Consider the following 19,788-nt stretch of genomic DNA (forward strand, 5'->3'; position numbering starts at 1 on the left):
TTTTTTTTTGTTGTTCTTATGAATCCTACTCAATTTATATATATTTATATGAAAATTCTGTATCAAAGAAATTAGCTCTAACCATAATTTAACTCAAAAGTAACTATTTTCCAAGGTGAAGCTCCTCTATAGCGATCCTAATGATAGAAAGCAGAGGGAATGAATGGCTGAGAGAGACAGGAGAAGAGCTGCTACCAAGTCAATGGTCAAATAGGAGAGGCCTGATCTACTTCGAAGAGCTGACAAGTTCATGTTTAACAATACATAAGGAACTATGTTACATTAGTAAGGTAAAAAGTAGGTCAGCATCAGAAAAAAAAGTAAGACCATCCCCAGCTAGTCTGTTCAAATCCAAGAATTAGCAGGGGAAGGGCCCACAAAAATGAAACACTTGATTACATTTAAGAATTTAAATCATTTTATTGCTTTACCTGCCATTAGAACAATCTATAACAAAAGGAATATATTAGCACATACAATGTCAGACTTATAGTCAGGTAACAATACAAAAATGGTCCTCTGGTTTACTATAGCACTCTAGGGCAGTAGATTTTTTTAAAATTTGCTAAGGTGACCTAGCAAAACAGATTATCTTCTAAAGCCCTGAATGTTAGCTAAGGCAAACTATACCAACTGTGGATTCAAACATATTTAAATTGCACACAAAGGTAAAGCTTTAACTGTGATTAATATTTAACTCAGACGTAGCTGGTTCATCTTAAAATCCTGTTGGTAAAACTACAAAAGGGAGTAAACAGCAAGCTAAAAAGACGCAGTAGTGAAACTTGATTAGAAAGCCTTATATAAAAAAATGTGCATTTTTAGCGCTTACATAACATTTAAAATCTTTTTGGTGCTTCAACAAGGATCAAATCAAGCTTCAAAAATAACAAAAGGTATAAGGAAAAATAATCCCTGTAGATTTGAACTGAATAGAATTTAGAGAAAAAGTAACATGGATCTCTGAAGAATGCAGGTGGATATCCTTACCTTACCAAGGTGGTTAGGATTAGCAGAAGGAACTAACAATGTATATTTTACATTTAATCCAAATCCAGATACGCGGACGTATAAACGGCTGCCCACAGATTTTTTTCAAAAAATATGTTAAGGTTCCTATTTCTCCAACTGCGAAGTATGATTAGCAAATGTTCTTCCAACAGCCAGCAAGTCAGAAAGGTGTATACTAGGTCCAATTGTCTGAGGGGAGGGGCTGCTAACCGGGGCAAGTAAGATTTGTTAAGAAATAGTTGCATAAACAATGCAAAACACTTGCTGCCACTCCCATATAAAGCTCTACAGTAGTTTTAGATCATTTAGGTTACAAATAAACTGACTTGCTTACATTCTCCAACTGTGAAATTCAATAAAGCTAGTGGATAGCACCGAGTGCCACACAGAATATTGTTAACACAAACCTGGTAAATACTGAAACACACTTCTGACTTGACAACAGGATTAACTTTCCAAAACTAGTTATTCCACTAGATCAATGAGAATGTGAGGCCAAACAAACTAGAGCATGTGTCTCCTTCCAGCTAAATATTTTAGGAGCTTGACAGGAAATAGGCATTGATTCTTCTGCTTCCTGTCTTTCATTTTAGCCAGAGTCCTATCATCTTCCTAAATTAGACTGTATATTCCATCCTGCATTGACCACCAGTTACATAAATAGCATCACTGAACTATCTGGTTCCAAAGTTAACAGGGAAGGCAAAGCTTGGAAAGGGCAGGCATAAGACTGCATACATAAGAATGCACCCTTCAGCTTCCTGTTCTAGATAGTGTGGATGGGGTGTTACAACTCACACTAGCTGAGGAGCAGTACACTAGTGTAAATACCTACACCTATATTCAGGGGTTTAGCACATCGGTTGCCCTTTGAGTAAAATCAGGAGAGGCATATATTATAAATATTCACATCTGAGAACAGGCAAAACTTTTTGCTGTGCCAAAGATAGCAACACTTGGCAATAGTTGCCAAAACAAAAGCTTGTATACAAAAACCTGACAAACAATAACCAAGCCATCTTGAAATGGATACAGATGCACAAAACTATCAAACTTCTAACTCTGGTTTTACTAGAAGCTGATCTCAGTGAACTTAACCAAACATCACCCATATCCAGAACATTTTGCCAAGAGGTTGAGCTGAGAAGTTTCTCAGTCTGAGAAAAGTACAGTAGAAAGTGATCACAATCTAAAAGGAACATGGGACTCCCTGTGGAGAATGCATGTTTAGAATTTCCCACTGTTACATCCTTAACTCTACTGCAATCACCTCGGTGCTCAGGAATTGTTCCCAGCAAAAGGAATGGCAGTCACTGGCCATACTGGACAGTGTACATTGCACAGAGAGAAGCAGTAACAGTAAAAGTTTCCATACAATTCCCTATTTTCAATGGGGCTGGGAGCACCAAAATAATGCTCTAAAATTTAAAACAACTGCTTTCTTCCCGTCCCCACACCCACCCCACCCCACTCTCAGACAGACAGGAAGCTGCAATAGCCAGTAGCCGTGTGGCTCTGCACAAGAGTAATGAAAACAGTCTGCATTTGTGAAGCATGTATTTGAGAAGGAGGGAGACTTCAGACAGAGAGAGAGACAAAGCTGTTGTACTGCTGGATGTTCCGTTTCAGAATATCGGAGCATGGACCCAAAACACGCTCAAATCTGGGCCGATCAAGCTTTACACATTTTAAGGGGCCACGAGCAACAACAGTGGCAGCACGAGGACGATTCATTAATAGAGCTATTTCGCCTATAAGGAAAAAAAACAAACAATTTATTACAAATGGACCAATTAATGGAAAACTGGTATGTACTGAACAATGCTCTCTTTCATTATCAGACTATATCAAACTATAATAATTCCTGAACTGCTGCAGCTACTTTTACTCTCTTTAGTTTCCTGTTAATGGGACTTAGACAATTATGGATAGCCCACCCTTTCTTCACTTATCTCCTTAACAGGAAATATTTGCAAATGATCGTTGTGAAATTTCATCAACATAATACTGTGTTTCCACAAAAATAAGATAGCATCTTATTTTCTTTTGATCCCCTGAAATAAGCACTTGACCTTATTTTTGGGAAGGTCTTATTATTTTTGAGGTGTAGGAGGTGGCGAGTATGATCACCTCATGGCTGCTGCTGTGTTGCAATATTTTTGGGGAGGGCTTATGTTAGTGCATGCGCTCAAAAGCCCAATTGGGCTTATTATCCAGGGAGGTCTTATTTTCAGGGAACTAGGTTACATCATGCATTGTTGGCTTGTATGCTAACCTAGAGGTGGGCACCCTAAGGTGCTAAGGATATATGAAATTTTCAAACCTGATTTTTGAAGATCTACATTGTAAGTAAAATTTGTTAATAATGAAGAGAATCCTTTTCACTCCATTTATTTCCCTTAGGAGAATCACCAATTATTATTCAATGCAATTTTGCTTCAGAGACTCAAAATTTGAGGAAGGATTCACTTGTTTCCAAATATTAGTGAATGTAGAGACTTTTTCAAGTTCAAATGGTTAAAAATGTTCTTTTACAGTAAAATAAAAAAATATTTTCAGAATTCCCAATAGATATTAAATCTACTTTTAGATTTATTTCTAATGATCCACAATTGACTTAACACCACTTGTGGTTGCAGGTTTTGTACCTGTTACTCATTGTTAGTGCTGCATGTATTAGAATATGTATTTTAGAAAACGATACAATTCTATATAGGATTGATGGAAAAGTCAATCTTCTCATATTAATTTCAGTTAGGAAAAATAAAGTTATGCTAACTACAGTTAACATAGGGCAGGAGACTTTGCATACCAAGTGGCTTGCTATTAATATAATTGGGCTTTGAGGAGTTAGCACAAAACAGTGTGAAGAAGTTAATTGCCTCATTCTAATCCCCTCAGAGAACAGAGAAAACCATTTTCTCACATTTATGGAAATGTTCCATAATACTGTGGAAATATATTTAAAGGGATAACTACAATATTCTTTCTTCACATAATATGACATAGTTTTAACTCCACACCCTATTCCAAAGATCATGATGACAGATAATAAATTATCTAGATAGGGGACTTTTATTTCAATCAATGTCTGATGTATCACTCCAAAGCTCTTATGACATTCCAAGCCAGAATTTAAAAAGATTGGTAAGGACATAAAGCTATTCTGTCATCACCAGCCAAGAAGAAAGTATATCACCTTTCCTAAAATCTATTTAGCTCTCAAGAATATGGCATCTTTTTCAAGTAACTTTTACTATGCGGATTAGTATCCGTTTGATGTCAATATTTCCTGCTGGTGCAATGCATTTCCCTAACTTAAGCACTATTACAGAGACATGGTGAGATGACACTGATGTGCTTATGGGAGGTGGAAGGGATGGGAGACAAAGGAAAACTCACCAAAATAATCAGAGGGTGCAAGTCTGCCTACTTCAACAAATTCTTCATGCTCTGACCTGCGCTGCAACACAGCAGCTGTACCCTGTAAAGGAATCAGAGGGTTAGTGACAGTTCTTTTCAATGTGCCAAAACAACAGTTTCATCATAGATTCAGAAAGCAGAGGCATCTCCATTTAATAACTCAAATTAATGTGTTCCCATAACCCTTGAGACCTGAGAGGGGCTGTGTATCCATCCTTGGTGCCATATTACCCACAAGTTTGTTTTATAACCAAACTGGATATTCTTTCTGCTGTATGGTTTTTTTTTAAATAATATTCTCCAATGATGGTCAAATAATTAAATTTACTGAGAGCCATTTTAAACTCAGTGAAGTATTGATTAGACTCTAATATTGAAAAAAAATCAGAGTTAAATCAAGAGAAATGGACCTAAAATTGTAACAAACAATACAGACTATTATTACTCACCTCTAATATAATGAAAAATTCATCTCCAGGTTCTCCCTGCACCACAATTTTTTGTCCATCCTCAAACTGTACTGGCTCTAATGCATCAGCCACTGTAAGACGTTCCCATTTGTCAAGGGATTCTAAATTAAAAGGTAACTATTTAATAGCAAATTTTGCTGGGTTACAAAGATTTATAAGTAAGGTATTTGTTTACTTAAAATGAGAGTTTTCTGCTATCTAATCACAATCTCGCACTTTACTACGAACAATTTAACATTCATTCACATCACAAATTTGGCAGTTCAAATAATAACATCTCAACAATGCTGAAAGGGTTTTCAAGGTCCTTTATAGCAGGTTAGTTGATTATGTTTTAATTAGTAGATCAGGACTAAGATAACTGTGCCCTCTTAAGTTACTAAAATACAAATTCCAATATCACTCAATACTGGTCACTATATTGGGGCTGCTGGAAGTTAATGAGGAACTTTCAGTGTAAACACTGGCAATTCTAATGGACATCCTTGCATACTGGCAGCAATGTTCCAGGTTCAATAAGGAGATTCTCTCTTTCACTCACAGAGCTGGTAATACTCCATAGAAAACGCTCCAAAACAAACCCACTCTGTATCTATGTCCTAAGAAACAAAAATGTTCCCTGAATCAAAGGCAAATTAATTCTTAGGGTGGTGGGTTATTCAAAACATTATCTCTTATAACAGTTCATCAACACAAATAAGGTATTTTAAAAACAGTAAAGTGATCAAAAATTAATTCTCTTTAGAAATAGCTAAATGCTTACAATTGACAATACTGTGAATAGCTCAACATACAACTGATAATGTAGCAGATCCTTACAAGCAGTAAGTTTCTCATGTACAGTTGCTTTCCTTTACAGCAAGGTTGCAAAAAAATGTGACAATATGTAGCACAGAAAGATGTTCTGAAGCAGTGGCTGGACTCTAAATCCTGTTTTGGAGACAGGCTACAAGAGTACATAAACAAGTAAATGATATGGGCATGAGTGTGTGTGCAAACACACACAGATATATAGGAAGCATAAAGATGTAGGAAAAGACTTGAATAAAAAATAAAAGACTAAAGGATATCTAACAAAATTATGGAAGAAAATATTTAAGAGGAAGCTATATGCTGAAGCACATACAGTTTTTCTACACTTTTCAGCAATACAAGTTAGTCACAAAACGAACTTTGATAAAAGGAAGAAAAAAACCCCAGAATTTATGTCATTCAGATTCTTGACAAAGTATAAGAAAGGATGATAAAGAGAACAGCAATACAATACAATACAATGCAATGCAAAATAATAAATAAAAAGGAGAACAGCAGCAACAAAATATGGAATAACAGAATGCATGTAATATTTTCTATGTGCCCATGTAGTAGTAACACCAAGAAATTTGTCACACTTACCAAGTATTGACACTTTACTAAGAAACTCTTCATACATCTTTCTCTTCCTCAGTGTGCTACCCTGGAAGTCGGGGAAGAAAATACACCTGAAAATCCGTATTATTTCTATGTTGCTCTGTTTTAGGAAGCCAGAATACTCTCCTGTCAGGAGAATATTAAGGTCACAAATAGTTCTGAGTTCTCGGTTTGTTAGTTCCTGATTGGATGCTTGTATAGTAAATAATAGTTTAGAATAGTTTAGAATTATTTAGAGACCAAGGAGAGCAAAAAGATGACTTATATTTTTTACAAAAATAAATGAACATAATATGCCATGTAGATTCTTACACTAAGTATCTATTTGGCATATTAGGTCCATTTATTTTTTTTAAACTAGTTTCATGTGCATCCATTTAGATGTAAGTTCTGCTAAATTTGATGAGAAAAGGTTTTTTGCCTTTAACAGGGTTTTTAATGTATAATACAAAAACAAAAGCCCTCTTGGGACAAAAATATCTGATCCAATATTCACATGAATTATATTCTGTTCACAGCATTTAATAGTGTGCTGTTATGGGCATGGCTCTCTACATAGTGTAGAGAGGTTATTTTCACTAATTGCTTTTTTCCTTGCATTCTAGCCATCATGAGACAAAACAAATTAATTATAAGCAAGAGTCTCTTATGTATTTCTGGCTGTTAAAAGAATTTGCTTCATTCAACCAGTATCTATTTAGCAACATCAATTTAGTTAACAGTTGAAAAAATGAATTTTATTAGAATGCTGGAGTTTCATTGCCTTCCCACCATATAAAAGGTATTCATTTAAAATAAGATTTTGAAGTGCAAATAGATTAAATGGCATATTAAAAATTGAAAAGCTCAACTTGCCCATCTTAAATGAGGTTTATGAGGTCAGGTTAGACCATTACTGAGAACTCTGCAAAACGGTACTCATTCAATATCATAGTTAATAATATGGCTCAAGACTTCTAAGAAAACTGCTATGTCTGTAATTCACTTTTAACATTTACAATGCAGCAAGTGTGAATTTCAGAAACTGAGCTGTCAAGTAAATCATCTTCATTGATAAAAGCAATACAGTATGTTTGACTGGGATTTAGAAATTAAAATTGTACAAGTCCCACCGCAAGTGTGGAAATTAAAGAACAGTGCCTCATTTCTGTATCACTTAGTATAAAGAACTAATTTGTGATATTTTAATCATGAAGTAAGTACAGATATGGGTATTGATCTGATCACTAATATAAGCATCCAACATTTTGTGAAAGGCTACATTCAGATGAAATTATTAATACTCAGTTGTTCTTCCTATCAGTTCATTATAATTCTACTATTTTACTGATATGCTTCCCCAAATAAAGTATGGTATAAATGCATTGTTTCTTTCAAGACATTGAAATACTTACCATAAGAATTCTTCTATAGCTATCTCGATCTATACCCCACAGTTTCACATTGGTTTTTGCTTTGACAGTTGCTGCTCGGGGTGTCCCATAGATCAGTGCAAGTTCTCCAAAGCTGCCCCCCTCTCCAACACTGGTGGCCCATTCACTGTTCACATAAACCTAGAGGAGGAATATGTACACATTTATTTCAAAATATATTTTACGTTTTGGTTTTGATATATACTTTGTTAATTCTAACAATTTTTTTTTTAAAAAAAGGAAATCTTTTTACATCCTGTTTTACATTTTGTTAATACCATTGAGGCCTTTTGAGAACAGAATGAAATCAAACAAATGACATCTTAATGTCATGTGTTCATAATATGCAAACGCCAAGAGGCTGCTCCTGTTTAGAAAAATGTTTAAGTATTATATGCATGACAAAAGGGTTCACTTTATCAGTTTACCCCAATGTACTACCTAGGGTGCAAGTTACTTTTTATTAATTACGTGCCATCAATTAATTATTGACTTTTAGTGACCTCATAGAGGATGATCTGTCCTCAGGTCTTTCAATGATAAACCCACTGAAGTTCAGTCCATCCACTTTGCTGCTAGTCACCCTATTCTTCTTTTTCTATCTTCAGTTCAGAGCATTAAAAACTTCTCCAGAGAGCTAGGTTATCACAAAATGTATCCAAAATGTGGTGATATGAGCCTGGTCATTGTGCTTTGACTGGAACAATTAATCCTATGATCCATTTATTTATTTTTTCTTGGCTGCCCAAGGTATTCTCTAAAGGATCTTCTCCAACACCAAGGTTCAAGAGATCAATACTCTTTCTATGCTGCCTTTTCAAAGGTATTACTAGGATTTATTTATTTTTTCACTTATAGACTGCTCCAATCTGAATGGCTTTAGCTGTATACACGTAGTTCTTGACCAGGGATGTCAAACTGGTGTCCTGCGGGATAGATGCTCTGCCCCACCCCAGCTCTGCGAATGGGAAAACATCATGAAACGTCATGTGACGGCAACATGACACAGCAAGTTTGACATCCGTGTTCTTGACTTATAAACACAACTGAGCTCAAAATTTCTGTTCCTAAGCAAGGCAGTGTTAAGTGACTTGCCCCATTTTACAACCTTTTTTGCCACAGTTGTTAAACTGATCACTGAAGTTATTAAGTGAATCATACCATAATTAAGCAAATCTGGCTCCCCCACTAGTAGTCAGAAGCTGGCTGGGAAGATGATAACATGACCCCTGGACAGGACAACTTCATAAATACATGCCACTGGCCAAGAGCTGAAATTCTGATCATGTTACCATGGGGATGCTGTAATGGTCATAAGTTTGAAAACTGGTCATAAGTCACTTTTCCAGTGCCGTTGTAACTTCAAACAATTACTAAATGAATAGTTGTAAGTCAAGTGTATGTGACCAATCCAAACAGTGAACAATTCCATATCTTAAAACAACCCATTCAATAGAGATATATAGGGATAACATAAAACTATAAAAACAGATACGTGCCAATGTAGGGCCCAAGTTCTGCTGAAATAAAATCATTTTGAGAAAGTTCTTAAGCATAAGGATGGGAGTGAATCATGCTTCTAGGAGGGAGCATTGTGCGATACAGTTGAAATTACTACTGAAGAGGCCAGTCTCTTAGATCAAGTCCCCTTATAACTCTTATAGGACGGGAAAACCCAGGCCAAGCTCTTTATGTGGAAACTAAATTTATTAAGTTTGTATGCCACCCATTTCCCTATGACTTTGGTAGTTTTTGTTCATAACTTTTCATTCCTGATTACTTAAAGTACCGGGAAAATATGCTACAATTATTTGGAATCAATAATGAAAACTTCATTATCAGTTTATCACTACATAATGATTTTATAAGCTATGATTAAAATAAACCACTTAACACCATGAAAGCACCAACCAATATCTTAATTTAGTCTCAACAATACCCTGTGCTATATTAGAAAATATCAGAAAATGCATGGCTAAAGCAAGTTTAGAAAAAAGGCAGACCACAAACTCAAATCCCAACTGGTTATTTGTACTGTATTTAATAATCATGACCAACTTTAATATTACATGTATTAAAACCATGCAACGACAATAAATCGATATATTTAAAGGGGGGGAACTTACATCCATTTCTCCTTGATCAACAACATAGAAGTTATCCCCTTCATCACCTTAAGGAAAGGACAGTATGTGAAATAACTTTTCTAATCTTTTAAAAAGCATTAGAGAAGTGCTTTTAATTTTAGCATCAAAAGAACATTTTAGATCGAATATAACGTAATACATATAATTACAATTTTATATTTAGCATAATTTTAATTATATCCAATATTTCCCTCAGTTCTTGGTACAAATTCATTCAAGTTAGACTTTGTATTCCATGTCCAATTATTAATAAAAAAAATGGAGCTATTCAGCTATGATTGGATAATTAAGGCTCAACCAGCTTACCTCAAGTGAATGTAAAAGCTTCTACAAAAACCAATGCTGGCTGTTATGGTTTGTATCCTTAACCCTAATCCATTTACTAAGTTTACCAAAGCATTACCAAGGCAAAATAAATAATGAATAACTTACATCGAAGAAACTCTATATATTGCATAGTGAATACAGGTAGTCCTCAATTTACAACAGCAATTGAGGCCAAAATTTCCTGTTGCTAAGTGAAAAAGTTAAGTTAGTTTTGCCCCATTTTTGATAAGTGAATCACTTCAGTTGTTAAGTGAATCTGACTTCTCCACCGAGTTTGCTCATCAAAAAGTTGCAAGAAATGATCATGATACTGGGACACTGCTACCATCATAAATATGAGTCAGTTGTCAAGTATCTGAAGTTTGATTATGTAACCATGGAGACGTTGCAATGGTCGTACAAGTGAAAAGGAATCCTAAGTCACTTTTTTTCAGTGCCGTTGTAACTCCGAATGATCACTAAACCAACTGTTGTAAGTCGAGAACTACCTGTAATATATTTGGAACATTTTCCTATATCAAGTCCTATACCATAAAAAGAAAACAGTTATGTAAGCTAATACCTTAGAAGTTAAATAAATTCCAATCAAAAAGTAAATCACATACCTTGCTGTATCACAGTCTCACCAGCAATATAAGTGACTGGAAACATCGCATCAAATATATCACTGAAAGTAAGTATAGATTTACTCAGCATAAAAGGAAAAAATGGAACACATTTATGCTAATATTAAGACTAAGTCATCAGAAAGAATGGTTTTTATAAGTATTCTATATTTGATCTTTTTTTTTACAATTGGCATTCACTTGCTGAAATGAGGTGTTATTTCCTACCTCGTTCCATTTTCAAAATGGAATCTGTAACAATGTGAACAGCCCACTTTGTTTCCCATTTTTCAATTCTAAGACAATTATAATGAACACATTTTTTAAATACAAATAAAAACTGGCTTTGCAAAAAAAAAACCCACCCTTGCTGGATGAGTTAGAGCAAGACTCATAGTATTAAAAAAATTGATGCAGCTTTGTATGGGTAACAGCTAGTTTAGCTTCTTCATTAAAGAGCCCTTCTACATGTTTTATAACACATATATAATTATTATTATTCCCTGCATGTGTACAAGGAAGAAGGTATAAATTATTATAATCCAAAACTAAAATTCATAAAATAAAGTTCAGCTGAGTTGAAAACTAATTTGAGAGTACTAATTGTGCCAAACAAAAGATGATGATAGATTCTTCTGCTCCAATCTTACAATTCACCTTTAGTTATGTTCCTAGTCTTGCCTAGGAAGTAAAAAAAAAAAAGCAGACTGCAAACACTGGGAGTGACATGAGGTTACTATAATTCCCAATGGAATACCCAGTCTAGGAGGAATATTCCATAGACACAACCTCCTGAGGAAGCAAAAGCAAATTCTTATGAGATTTTCCCATATATATTTTTAAAAAAGACACTGTAGTTAAGGCAGTGTATCTACATACTTTGAAGGCTATAATTGAGAATCAAGTAGATAATCTGCTCTTTTGAGAGAATAATTAATTCTATTAAAATTAAATTCAAATAACTTAGAACCAGTTACTGCAGCTTGAAGATTGCAATTTGCCAGATCTACATTTTTTAAATTATTTTTGACTGACAAAACTTTGAGCAGGCAAGCTGTCATTCTCTTTTGTATGCAGCGGCTACGAAGCCTGCTGTATTCAAAACAAAACAGTAGTTCTGATGCAACACAGTGTTTGCTCTGCATACAGAGCAATTACGCTTTCCATTCTATGTACATCTGTCAATATAGAATGAGTGAAATCCAAGTTCAATTTCAGGCATATGTTAAAAATTGCAATTGAGATCCTATCCTTTACCTTTAAAAATCTACCTTTCAGACAAAAACCAGTGAGGAATATACAGTTAGAAACTTTAATTACCACCTTTAAATATTTTAAATAATTAATTCTAAAAGCTATACACTGGTTTGATCTGAGTTTCATATAAGATTCACATAAGATTTTTTTTCCTCAAAAAACTGAATGAAATCAGCTGGGAAACACCTTAGTTCAAAGTTAAATAAAAAAGCCCCCAAATCCAATGGAAAATAATCTCTAGTTTGATTTAAATGAAGAGGCCCTACCTTCTTTCATTGTCATCAAGATGAGCAAAGAGCACATTCTTCTCTATGGCTTTTGCCAAGGCAGCCATAGTTTTATAATCCTTTGGAATAACCTGCAATATGGAAGATACCCACAAAGTTTTAGCTGAAGGCATTTTAAGTGGTTTATCATTCATTCCTGAATTCCACCTTTTTTATTTGACACAATTGGTTGTGATATACCATTTTTCTGAAGAGATAAGTTTAATCTAGCATGATGTATTTATTAATTTGAAAGAAAAAAATACCAATGATCAAATATATTGTTTTACCCATCTTCTGAATACAAATTCAGGGAAAAAAATTAAATGAGTGTTATTCTTCCCAAAGAATAGCAGATCTATTCATTTTTACAGAAAAAAATAGCAGAAATCCAAAAATACAGGGGGAAAATGTTTGCCATTCGCTGTATTAACTATAGTGTATTAGAATCTATCTCCTGAACATCCAGATAATTTAAAACATGCTGATTTTGCTGGCAAGACAAAATGAATAAAGCAACAAAATTTATGTCTTACTCATCCCTCTTGCTGGCATAATGGCACCAAGAAATCAGTCAACATTTTAATGATTTTCTCATAATTCAGGTTCTTGAAGCTAGACTTTGAATAAACTATACAAAAGCCAAATAGATCATACAGATGGTATCACAGGAGATTTAACATCAGAAAAATGTGAGATGAAATCATACAATAGAATTAAAGATAGTTTGTTTCCTCTAAACAGGATCCAGTAGTCCAAGCATGGAAAAAAATAATATACAAGTCGTGAAGTAAGGCTTATATGAAGTAACAATTTGAAGCAACACCTTTCTAACATAAGAGGCAGCATCCTCTTCAGTGTAAACCTCTGCACTAATGGCACCACGCCTTCTGCGACCTTTAACCACTGGGTTCATTGGTGGTGGTGGAGAAATTTCATCTTCACGGGAATCTGCGCGAGAGCTGGCTTTCTGCTGACTGATAAACTGCTTTGTTTCTTCCTAGAAGGAAACAGAAATTTAAGCCATATAAACATTGCAGTTTATTTCTTCTTTTTTAATTGGTTTTCTAAACTTATACACAGTGACGCATATACAAACTATATGGTTGAAACTAGATCACATACTTACAAGAAACCAAAATTCACTCTTAGATTCTACGCAATGGTTTTGTAACTTTTAAAATAAAAATATTTTTTTCAATTAATCAATTTTAATTACTATCCTTTTAAAATCATAAAAATGTAACCTTCTGTGAATTAAAATGTTATATATCACACATGACAACAGAAAAAAGATAATTAGCAACTTACATATGTAAAACAACATATGCATTTATGAGATTTGCTGATTCAATAATGAATGTCTCTTTTTGGAATGCAATTACTATCCTATAAGTAATATATTAGACAAGCAATACAACTAGCAATTCAGTTCTTGAAAGAACATGTTGGCATATTGTGTAGTGTAGTATAGTAGAAATATTCATTATTCATGGCAATCCATTAAAGTAGATACTATATTATTACAACAATTTACATCATTGTCTTACATGCAAATTATGTCATTAATGACTATCATTATGCAATCTATTATGCAAATCACCATGGAAATTTGGGACATTGCTGATAAAACTATTGCATTGTACTATTTATACTTGTTGAAACCCAATTTGTTATGAAAATAAAAAATATAATTTTTAATATTTTATTAAACATAAAACCGATATAGTTTTAAAATAAACACACTTGCCTTAAGTATCAGCCCCTATTCAAAGGGCCCCTCCTAAAAAAAATCAACTAAAAAAATCAGTACATTAATCTATTTATTTCATACAGTGCACTTCAAAACATTAAATTACAATGAGGAATTTCATATGTCAGAAACCTCTGTTGGATCTAGAAACAAGAATTTTACTGGCTGCCTCTTCCTCCCATGACAACACCCTTTAGAAATCAATTCCACTCTTTGTGGACCAAAGAGTCCTATGATCTGGCACAAATGGGCACTAGGGGATAAGTAAATAGAAGAATTCAAAGATTCATGCTAGTGTCCAGTGAGATAGTCCTTTCGGCTAGCACAAGACATTTCTGAATCTAAGCCAGGAACTTGAAAGCTCACACAATCACTTGACTGCTTTTAGAGAACAGCATAATTCAATATTTGGATCAAGCCAAATTCAAAGCTGCATGGATCACAAGAGTCTTACCCATCAAAGTAGTGTTTATGTATCCATCCTTAAAGGGTGAATTAAAAGTACTTGTACATAATTATCAATATATTTGTGACTCTTCTACACAAAACAAAACATAGGTTTTCCAATATTATGTCCCAAGAGAATTAAATGTATTAATCTAACAATTCAGAGTGACTGCAGAAAACGCTAAATATTGGTCTTGTGATATGCCTTTAGATAATCAGCTGCCATGCCATGAATGTTGCTGACCTTCTCTCCTTCCACAGAATGTTGACATAGAGATGGGAGAAGCTGTTACTGACACAGAAATCAAAGAACAAGAAGAAAGTATTACTGTAGCCATGTTGTGCAGTAAACACAATTTATGTATTTGGATCTCTTTGAATGTGCATAAAATGGTTGCATCTATGCAAAATGTTTAGCCAAACAGGATACAAATGTAACTGTACTTGCATGTATGTTAAGGTAGATTAGCTATAACACTGGACTTTTTGTGTACTTTAACATCTTGTGTAAACTCAGCCTACTTTGTTAATTAGTTCTATTTATGGCATGTGTTCCCAAATAGTTAATTCTGATTGGCAGGTTCCATGAATAGTCACTCAATATGTTCAAACCAGTTCTGGTTAAAGTGAAGATCACATTTTATAAAGCATGTCAAAATCAGATTCTAGGATTATAAGGATAACATTATATGTAAACAATACCACATTTCTACGACAAATCTTATGGAGTTGAAGCGTCTTTTCTTAGCAACATATTAACATATTTTTTTCTTGTTGTTCATCTACAATTCAGACATGTTGGCTGCATTCATGTTAAATCATAATGTAATTTGCTGTGGATTATTGTTTTGTGTGAAACAGCCTGGTTTTTTGGAAACAATGTTTATGCCTTAACCGCATTTACCAATTCTTTCACACAATATGCTGAGTTTGTAATCCATGTTTTAAGGCGTACTATGAAGTCTGAAGCTAGCTATTTCGATTTCTTCAGCCATGTCAAACAAACCCAATGAAGACAGTGTAAGATTCAACAACATGAATGAAAGCATCATCTTTATTCCCATTAAATAAAATGGCACCAACCTCATGTATATTTATTTGTATGTATTCAAGGCTTATAGTTTACTCCAATCAAGACTGACTCTGAGTAGCATGCAAATTCCCCTTTGATGGGACAGCATTGAGAAGAATCAGACATAACTTCTCATTTACCCCAAAAAATAGTACAGGTGCACAGAACAATTGTAACCCTAGTTTCTAAAAAGTTCTGCATCACAGAATACTCAGATATTGGGCAATCAAAGTTTCTAAATAAAAATCTCTTGAAGCAAAGAGAGTTGCTATGAATATTTTAAAAATCCAGAATCTTACACAAAGGGATCTGCCTCTGCACTATCCTCAAAGTCTAGTTTAATCACATTTCAGAGAACTAAGTAATATTGCACTTTTTGGAAAAGTTGATGTGCTCCAGGTCAAGCATAGGATTCACTATTATTTTGAAAGAAGAATGTTTTTCTCATTTTCTTTTATGAAGTTTAGTTTTTACCTTTTCCAATCTTTCAAAGTATTCCCGGAGGAAGCCCATAGGTCTCTCAGGTCGCACTGTACAAAGCTGGACAATGCAATCTTTCAGGAGTTGCTGGATGTTATGTTTTTGGACGTAGTGCTCACATTCACGGAGGCTACGTTCTTCTTCACTGCTGCTACTGCTAGAGGCTGCCATTGCTGGTATCTGAAAGAAAAAAACATTTGAAACTCTAGCTTCCATTGCAACTTCAATGTACTTGTAGTGTACACTAGGTATATTAGACGTATGTCTCTCAGCAAACATAGCAGTTGAACATTAATGTATTTGCAGACATAGTACTTGGTTATAATGGGGGGGAGGGTGTTTCAAAAAAAAATTAAAGCTTAATTTAACCAAAACCCATGTTATTCTAGGAATATCAGATGCTAAACTGCTTCCAATAATATACATGATGGTAACATAATAAGATAAGTAAAAATAAATGATTTTACTAATGGTAGCTTCCAAGAAAAAAAAAGGATTGAAAAGAAAGCTGCCATAATTAAATTAAAATATTCATTAGTGGATTTTCTAAAAATAATTATGGAAATAAAGAATATATTTCAGCTCATACCACTTACTTGAGACGAAGTCAACAGCAACTACAGGTATGCACAGAATTTGCAGGAGACTGTTAATCCCAGTATCACCTTTCAAAACGGAAGTAAGAAAGTGAATAGTTGGAACACCCTATTAATACATGCTTTCCTTTGTGACATATTTAGACACATGGCTATATTCTTAGAGTTATAAACATATGCCTTGGATTTCCATTGCTGAGAATAATTTGCCGGTTAAATAAAAAATGATGATGCTGAATAATCAATCTCCCCTTCAAAACTCTGTATTTGTGTCAATTCTTGCAGAGTTTAAATGTTATAGCAAACTTTTTTCTGATTGACCAGCACACATATAATTAGAGGGTATTTACAATCATATTGCTTTAGGTTCTATAGTATCAGCTGGTTCTTCTGTTTTGACAACTTGCATAATAAAGGTCAGTAACACAAAGCTTAATTAAATGTACAAGAATTACTCTGTGGCTCTGTAACAGCTTGCAAATTAGTCTGTGGAAAAAACATTCACACTGTTGATGCGTAGCAGCAGACAACAGTGTTTAACAGCAGCAGACAACAGTGCGAAAACCAGACAGAAACTTTTTTTCTCAAATATTTTATGAGGCATGCCAAATAGAAGCCATTCCATTTTAAATAGAATTTATCTTAAGAATAATTGCAATATATTTTTACACATAAATACTGTGTCAGCTGAAAATTCAATTCAACACCTTTATGTTGCCATCAGTATTTGCAATGTGAAGAAAATGGATTTAAGGCAAAACCTGTCTAAATTTCACTGCAAGTAAAGTCTGCTTTCAGACAAAGAAAATATATTTGCTTCCTACACGAATCATTAGGGATAAAAATATGAACAAAAATATAATTTAAATATGAAAAAATTATAAATAAATGACAAAAAGAATCCTCCGTCTTATTGAAATAATGCTGCATACCTGAAGAATAGAATATTACAGGACCTAACAACAGTCTGAACCACTTAACATATTTCAAGGTAATTCCCTATAATTCTCCTAAGGAAAAAAAAAAGCAACCGGGAGTTACAAAATGCATTATTTCTGTTCAAAAGTAACTGTTCATTTACCAGGACAGGAAAACCAAGATATTCAAGAGCATAAATTATAGGCTATTTTAAACTTAGCAGTTTTTATCTATGAGAACAGTATCTCTCATTTTAACCAAGGACTAGTCATTAAAATCAGAACAAGCAACCTGATACCCTTATGAGCTTTAGCTTATAAGGGTTTTGTCTCCTGATAGAAAGGGTATTTCTATCAGGAAACAAAACATTGACACAATCATCCGGAGGATGTCATGATTTTTACTGTATAAGAAAATGATATAGAACTTTTCCCAATACCCAGCGGAAAGTATCTTATATAATATTAGGCAAGTTGCAGCGAGTCTCTGAGTGTGATCGATCTACTGATTTTTCTATACAAGAACTTAGAAGTGCAAATATAGCCCAACATGAAGCATTCTGGACAAGACCCAACAGTGCCATTAAAACATGTAAAATCAATCTAAACTCCTGGTGACTACATGAGCAACCAACCATTAACCAGGTCTGCAACCACATTAAAGCAAATGGTAAATGATGTAGTCAATTGCTAAGGGGTTGCTTTCCATACAATATGGGCTTAGAGATGTCCTAAAACAAATCAAAACAATGGAGACAGCAATCCAAGCATTAGTTCAGTCCATCTCTTAAGCAGACCACCAACACTACTTTTAAAAAAATACACATAGACAAGGCCTGTATTAATAAATTCTATTCCCAATACAATCCTGCCTTTTTAGGTAAATGCAAAGTTTGTCCCCGAATGGAAGGGCTGAGTGGCTTAAATAATAATGATGATCATAATCATAATCATAATAACAGCTTATATCCTCCAACGTTACCTTAACAGTTCCTAGGTCCTTAGTTAGGACTCGAGCTGTTGAGCTACCAACCAGCCACAAAGGCTGTGAATCTCACCAAAGATTAATCAAAGGATAATAATAAAAATATGCGGAACATCATACATCTTAAGAAGGTACTTGGTTGATACCTAGGTCACTGGCAGCAACCTGTATCAACCATTAGCACCATTCAATGGTATCTGTGATGCATTTTTTAATGTTCAGTTGACTGAGTTTCATGTTTAATGAATAAAGTATGTAATAATAATAGATGTTCCCCTCAAATAGTCTATCAGTTAAAAGTGTTCCTCAAGGTTTTGCCTCAAGGGTTACCTGTAAAAATAAACAAATAAACCAACCCCCAGCCAGACGCTACTTCAAAGCAGGACTTCGTCCCCAATTCCTTTTGGTTTTCTGTCTACGCGGCGACACATCTCCCGGGAGCCGCGCCGATGCTCCCTCCGTTTCCCGCGGCGCTCTCCTCTCGTGCAGAGGCGCCGCTTGTTTTCAACCGGTCCCTTCCCCCTCCAAAAAGGCAGGCCCGGTGCGGCACCCGCCGGCGCCATGCCTCCCCCTCGCCCGAGCCCCTAACCTCGTTCCCCTCAACGGTCTTCCTCCGCCTGGCCGCTCGACGGTTCCCACGGAGGCGAGATTGGAGTCAAGGGAGGCCTGGCGTCTCCCGCCTCAAAAGCCGCCTCAGACGAGCGTGCCTCTCACACCGGGCCTCGCTGCACCCCTGCGCGGCTGCGGCCGAAGACCCCCTCACCCCCCTCGGGAGAGACTCGAGGCCCGGCCCTGACTTACCCCGGGTCCGAGCGGCGACTCCCTGCTTGGGCCTCTCCGCGATGGTCGACCCCCCTCCTCCTCCTGCTGTCCCGATTTGCGGCCTCCTTCTCTTTCTCGGCGATCGCTCCCACCGGAAACCCAGCTCTCTCCGCCAATCACCGCTCGGCGTGACGTCAATGAGCCTCGTTCTCACTTGCCGAACCGTCCCCGTGGCAACCTTAAAGGGGACGCGCCGGGTCTCCTTCCCCCGCTAAACAGTAGCAGAAGCCAGAGAGGAGAGGGCGGGGGGGGGAGGAGCGCCGTTACGCGCAATAGCTGGCTTTTCCTTTAATTCCCGCTAACGTCAGACTGCGGGTTGAAACGGCACCGTCGTCCTCCTCGTTCCCCGAGCGTGAAGCACCGTGGTGGGGGTGGGGGTGGGGTGGAG

General features: G+C 35.6%; 1 protein-coding gene across 1 annotated transcript; it reads right to left on the bottom strand.

The window, feature by feature from the left end:
• Window positions 1-400: 400 nt before the first annotated feature.
• PRKAR1A (protein kinase cAMP-dependent type I regulatory subunit alpha) lies at window positions 401-19,521 on the bottom strand. The gene is made up of 12 exons (XM_014064139.2): window positions 19,380-19,521; window positions 16,677-16,745; window positions 16,075-16,260; window positions 13,155-13,328; window positions 12,329-12,420; window positions 10,806-10,867; window positions 9,853-9,899; window positions 7,709-7,867; window positions 6,300-6,360; window positions 4,884-5,005; window positions 4,414-4,495; window positions 401-2,762 (listed from the first exon to the last, which is right to left on the bottom strand). The coding sequence occupies exons 3-12, from the start codon at window positions 16,249-16,251 to the stop codon at window positions 2,590-2,592; spliced, it is 1,149 nt and encodes a 382-aa protein (XP_013919614.1). The 5' UTR covers window positions 16,252-16,260; window positions 16,677-16,745; window positions 19,380-19,521; the 3' UTR covers window positions 401-2,589.
• Window positions 19,522-19,788: the final 267 nt, after the last annotated feature.

This window comes from Thamnophis sirtalis, unplaced genomic scaffold (assembly GCF_051295495.1).
Source record: "Thamnophis sirtalis isolate CommonGarterSnake01/CBP01778 unplaced genomic scaffold, rThaSir2_p1.2 scaffold_3, whole genome shotgun sequence".
In the NCBI taxonomy this organism is placed as follows: domain Eukaryota; kingdom Metazoa; phylum Chordata; class Lepidosauria; order Squamata; family Natricidae; genus Thamnophis; species Thamnophis sirtalis.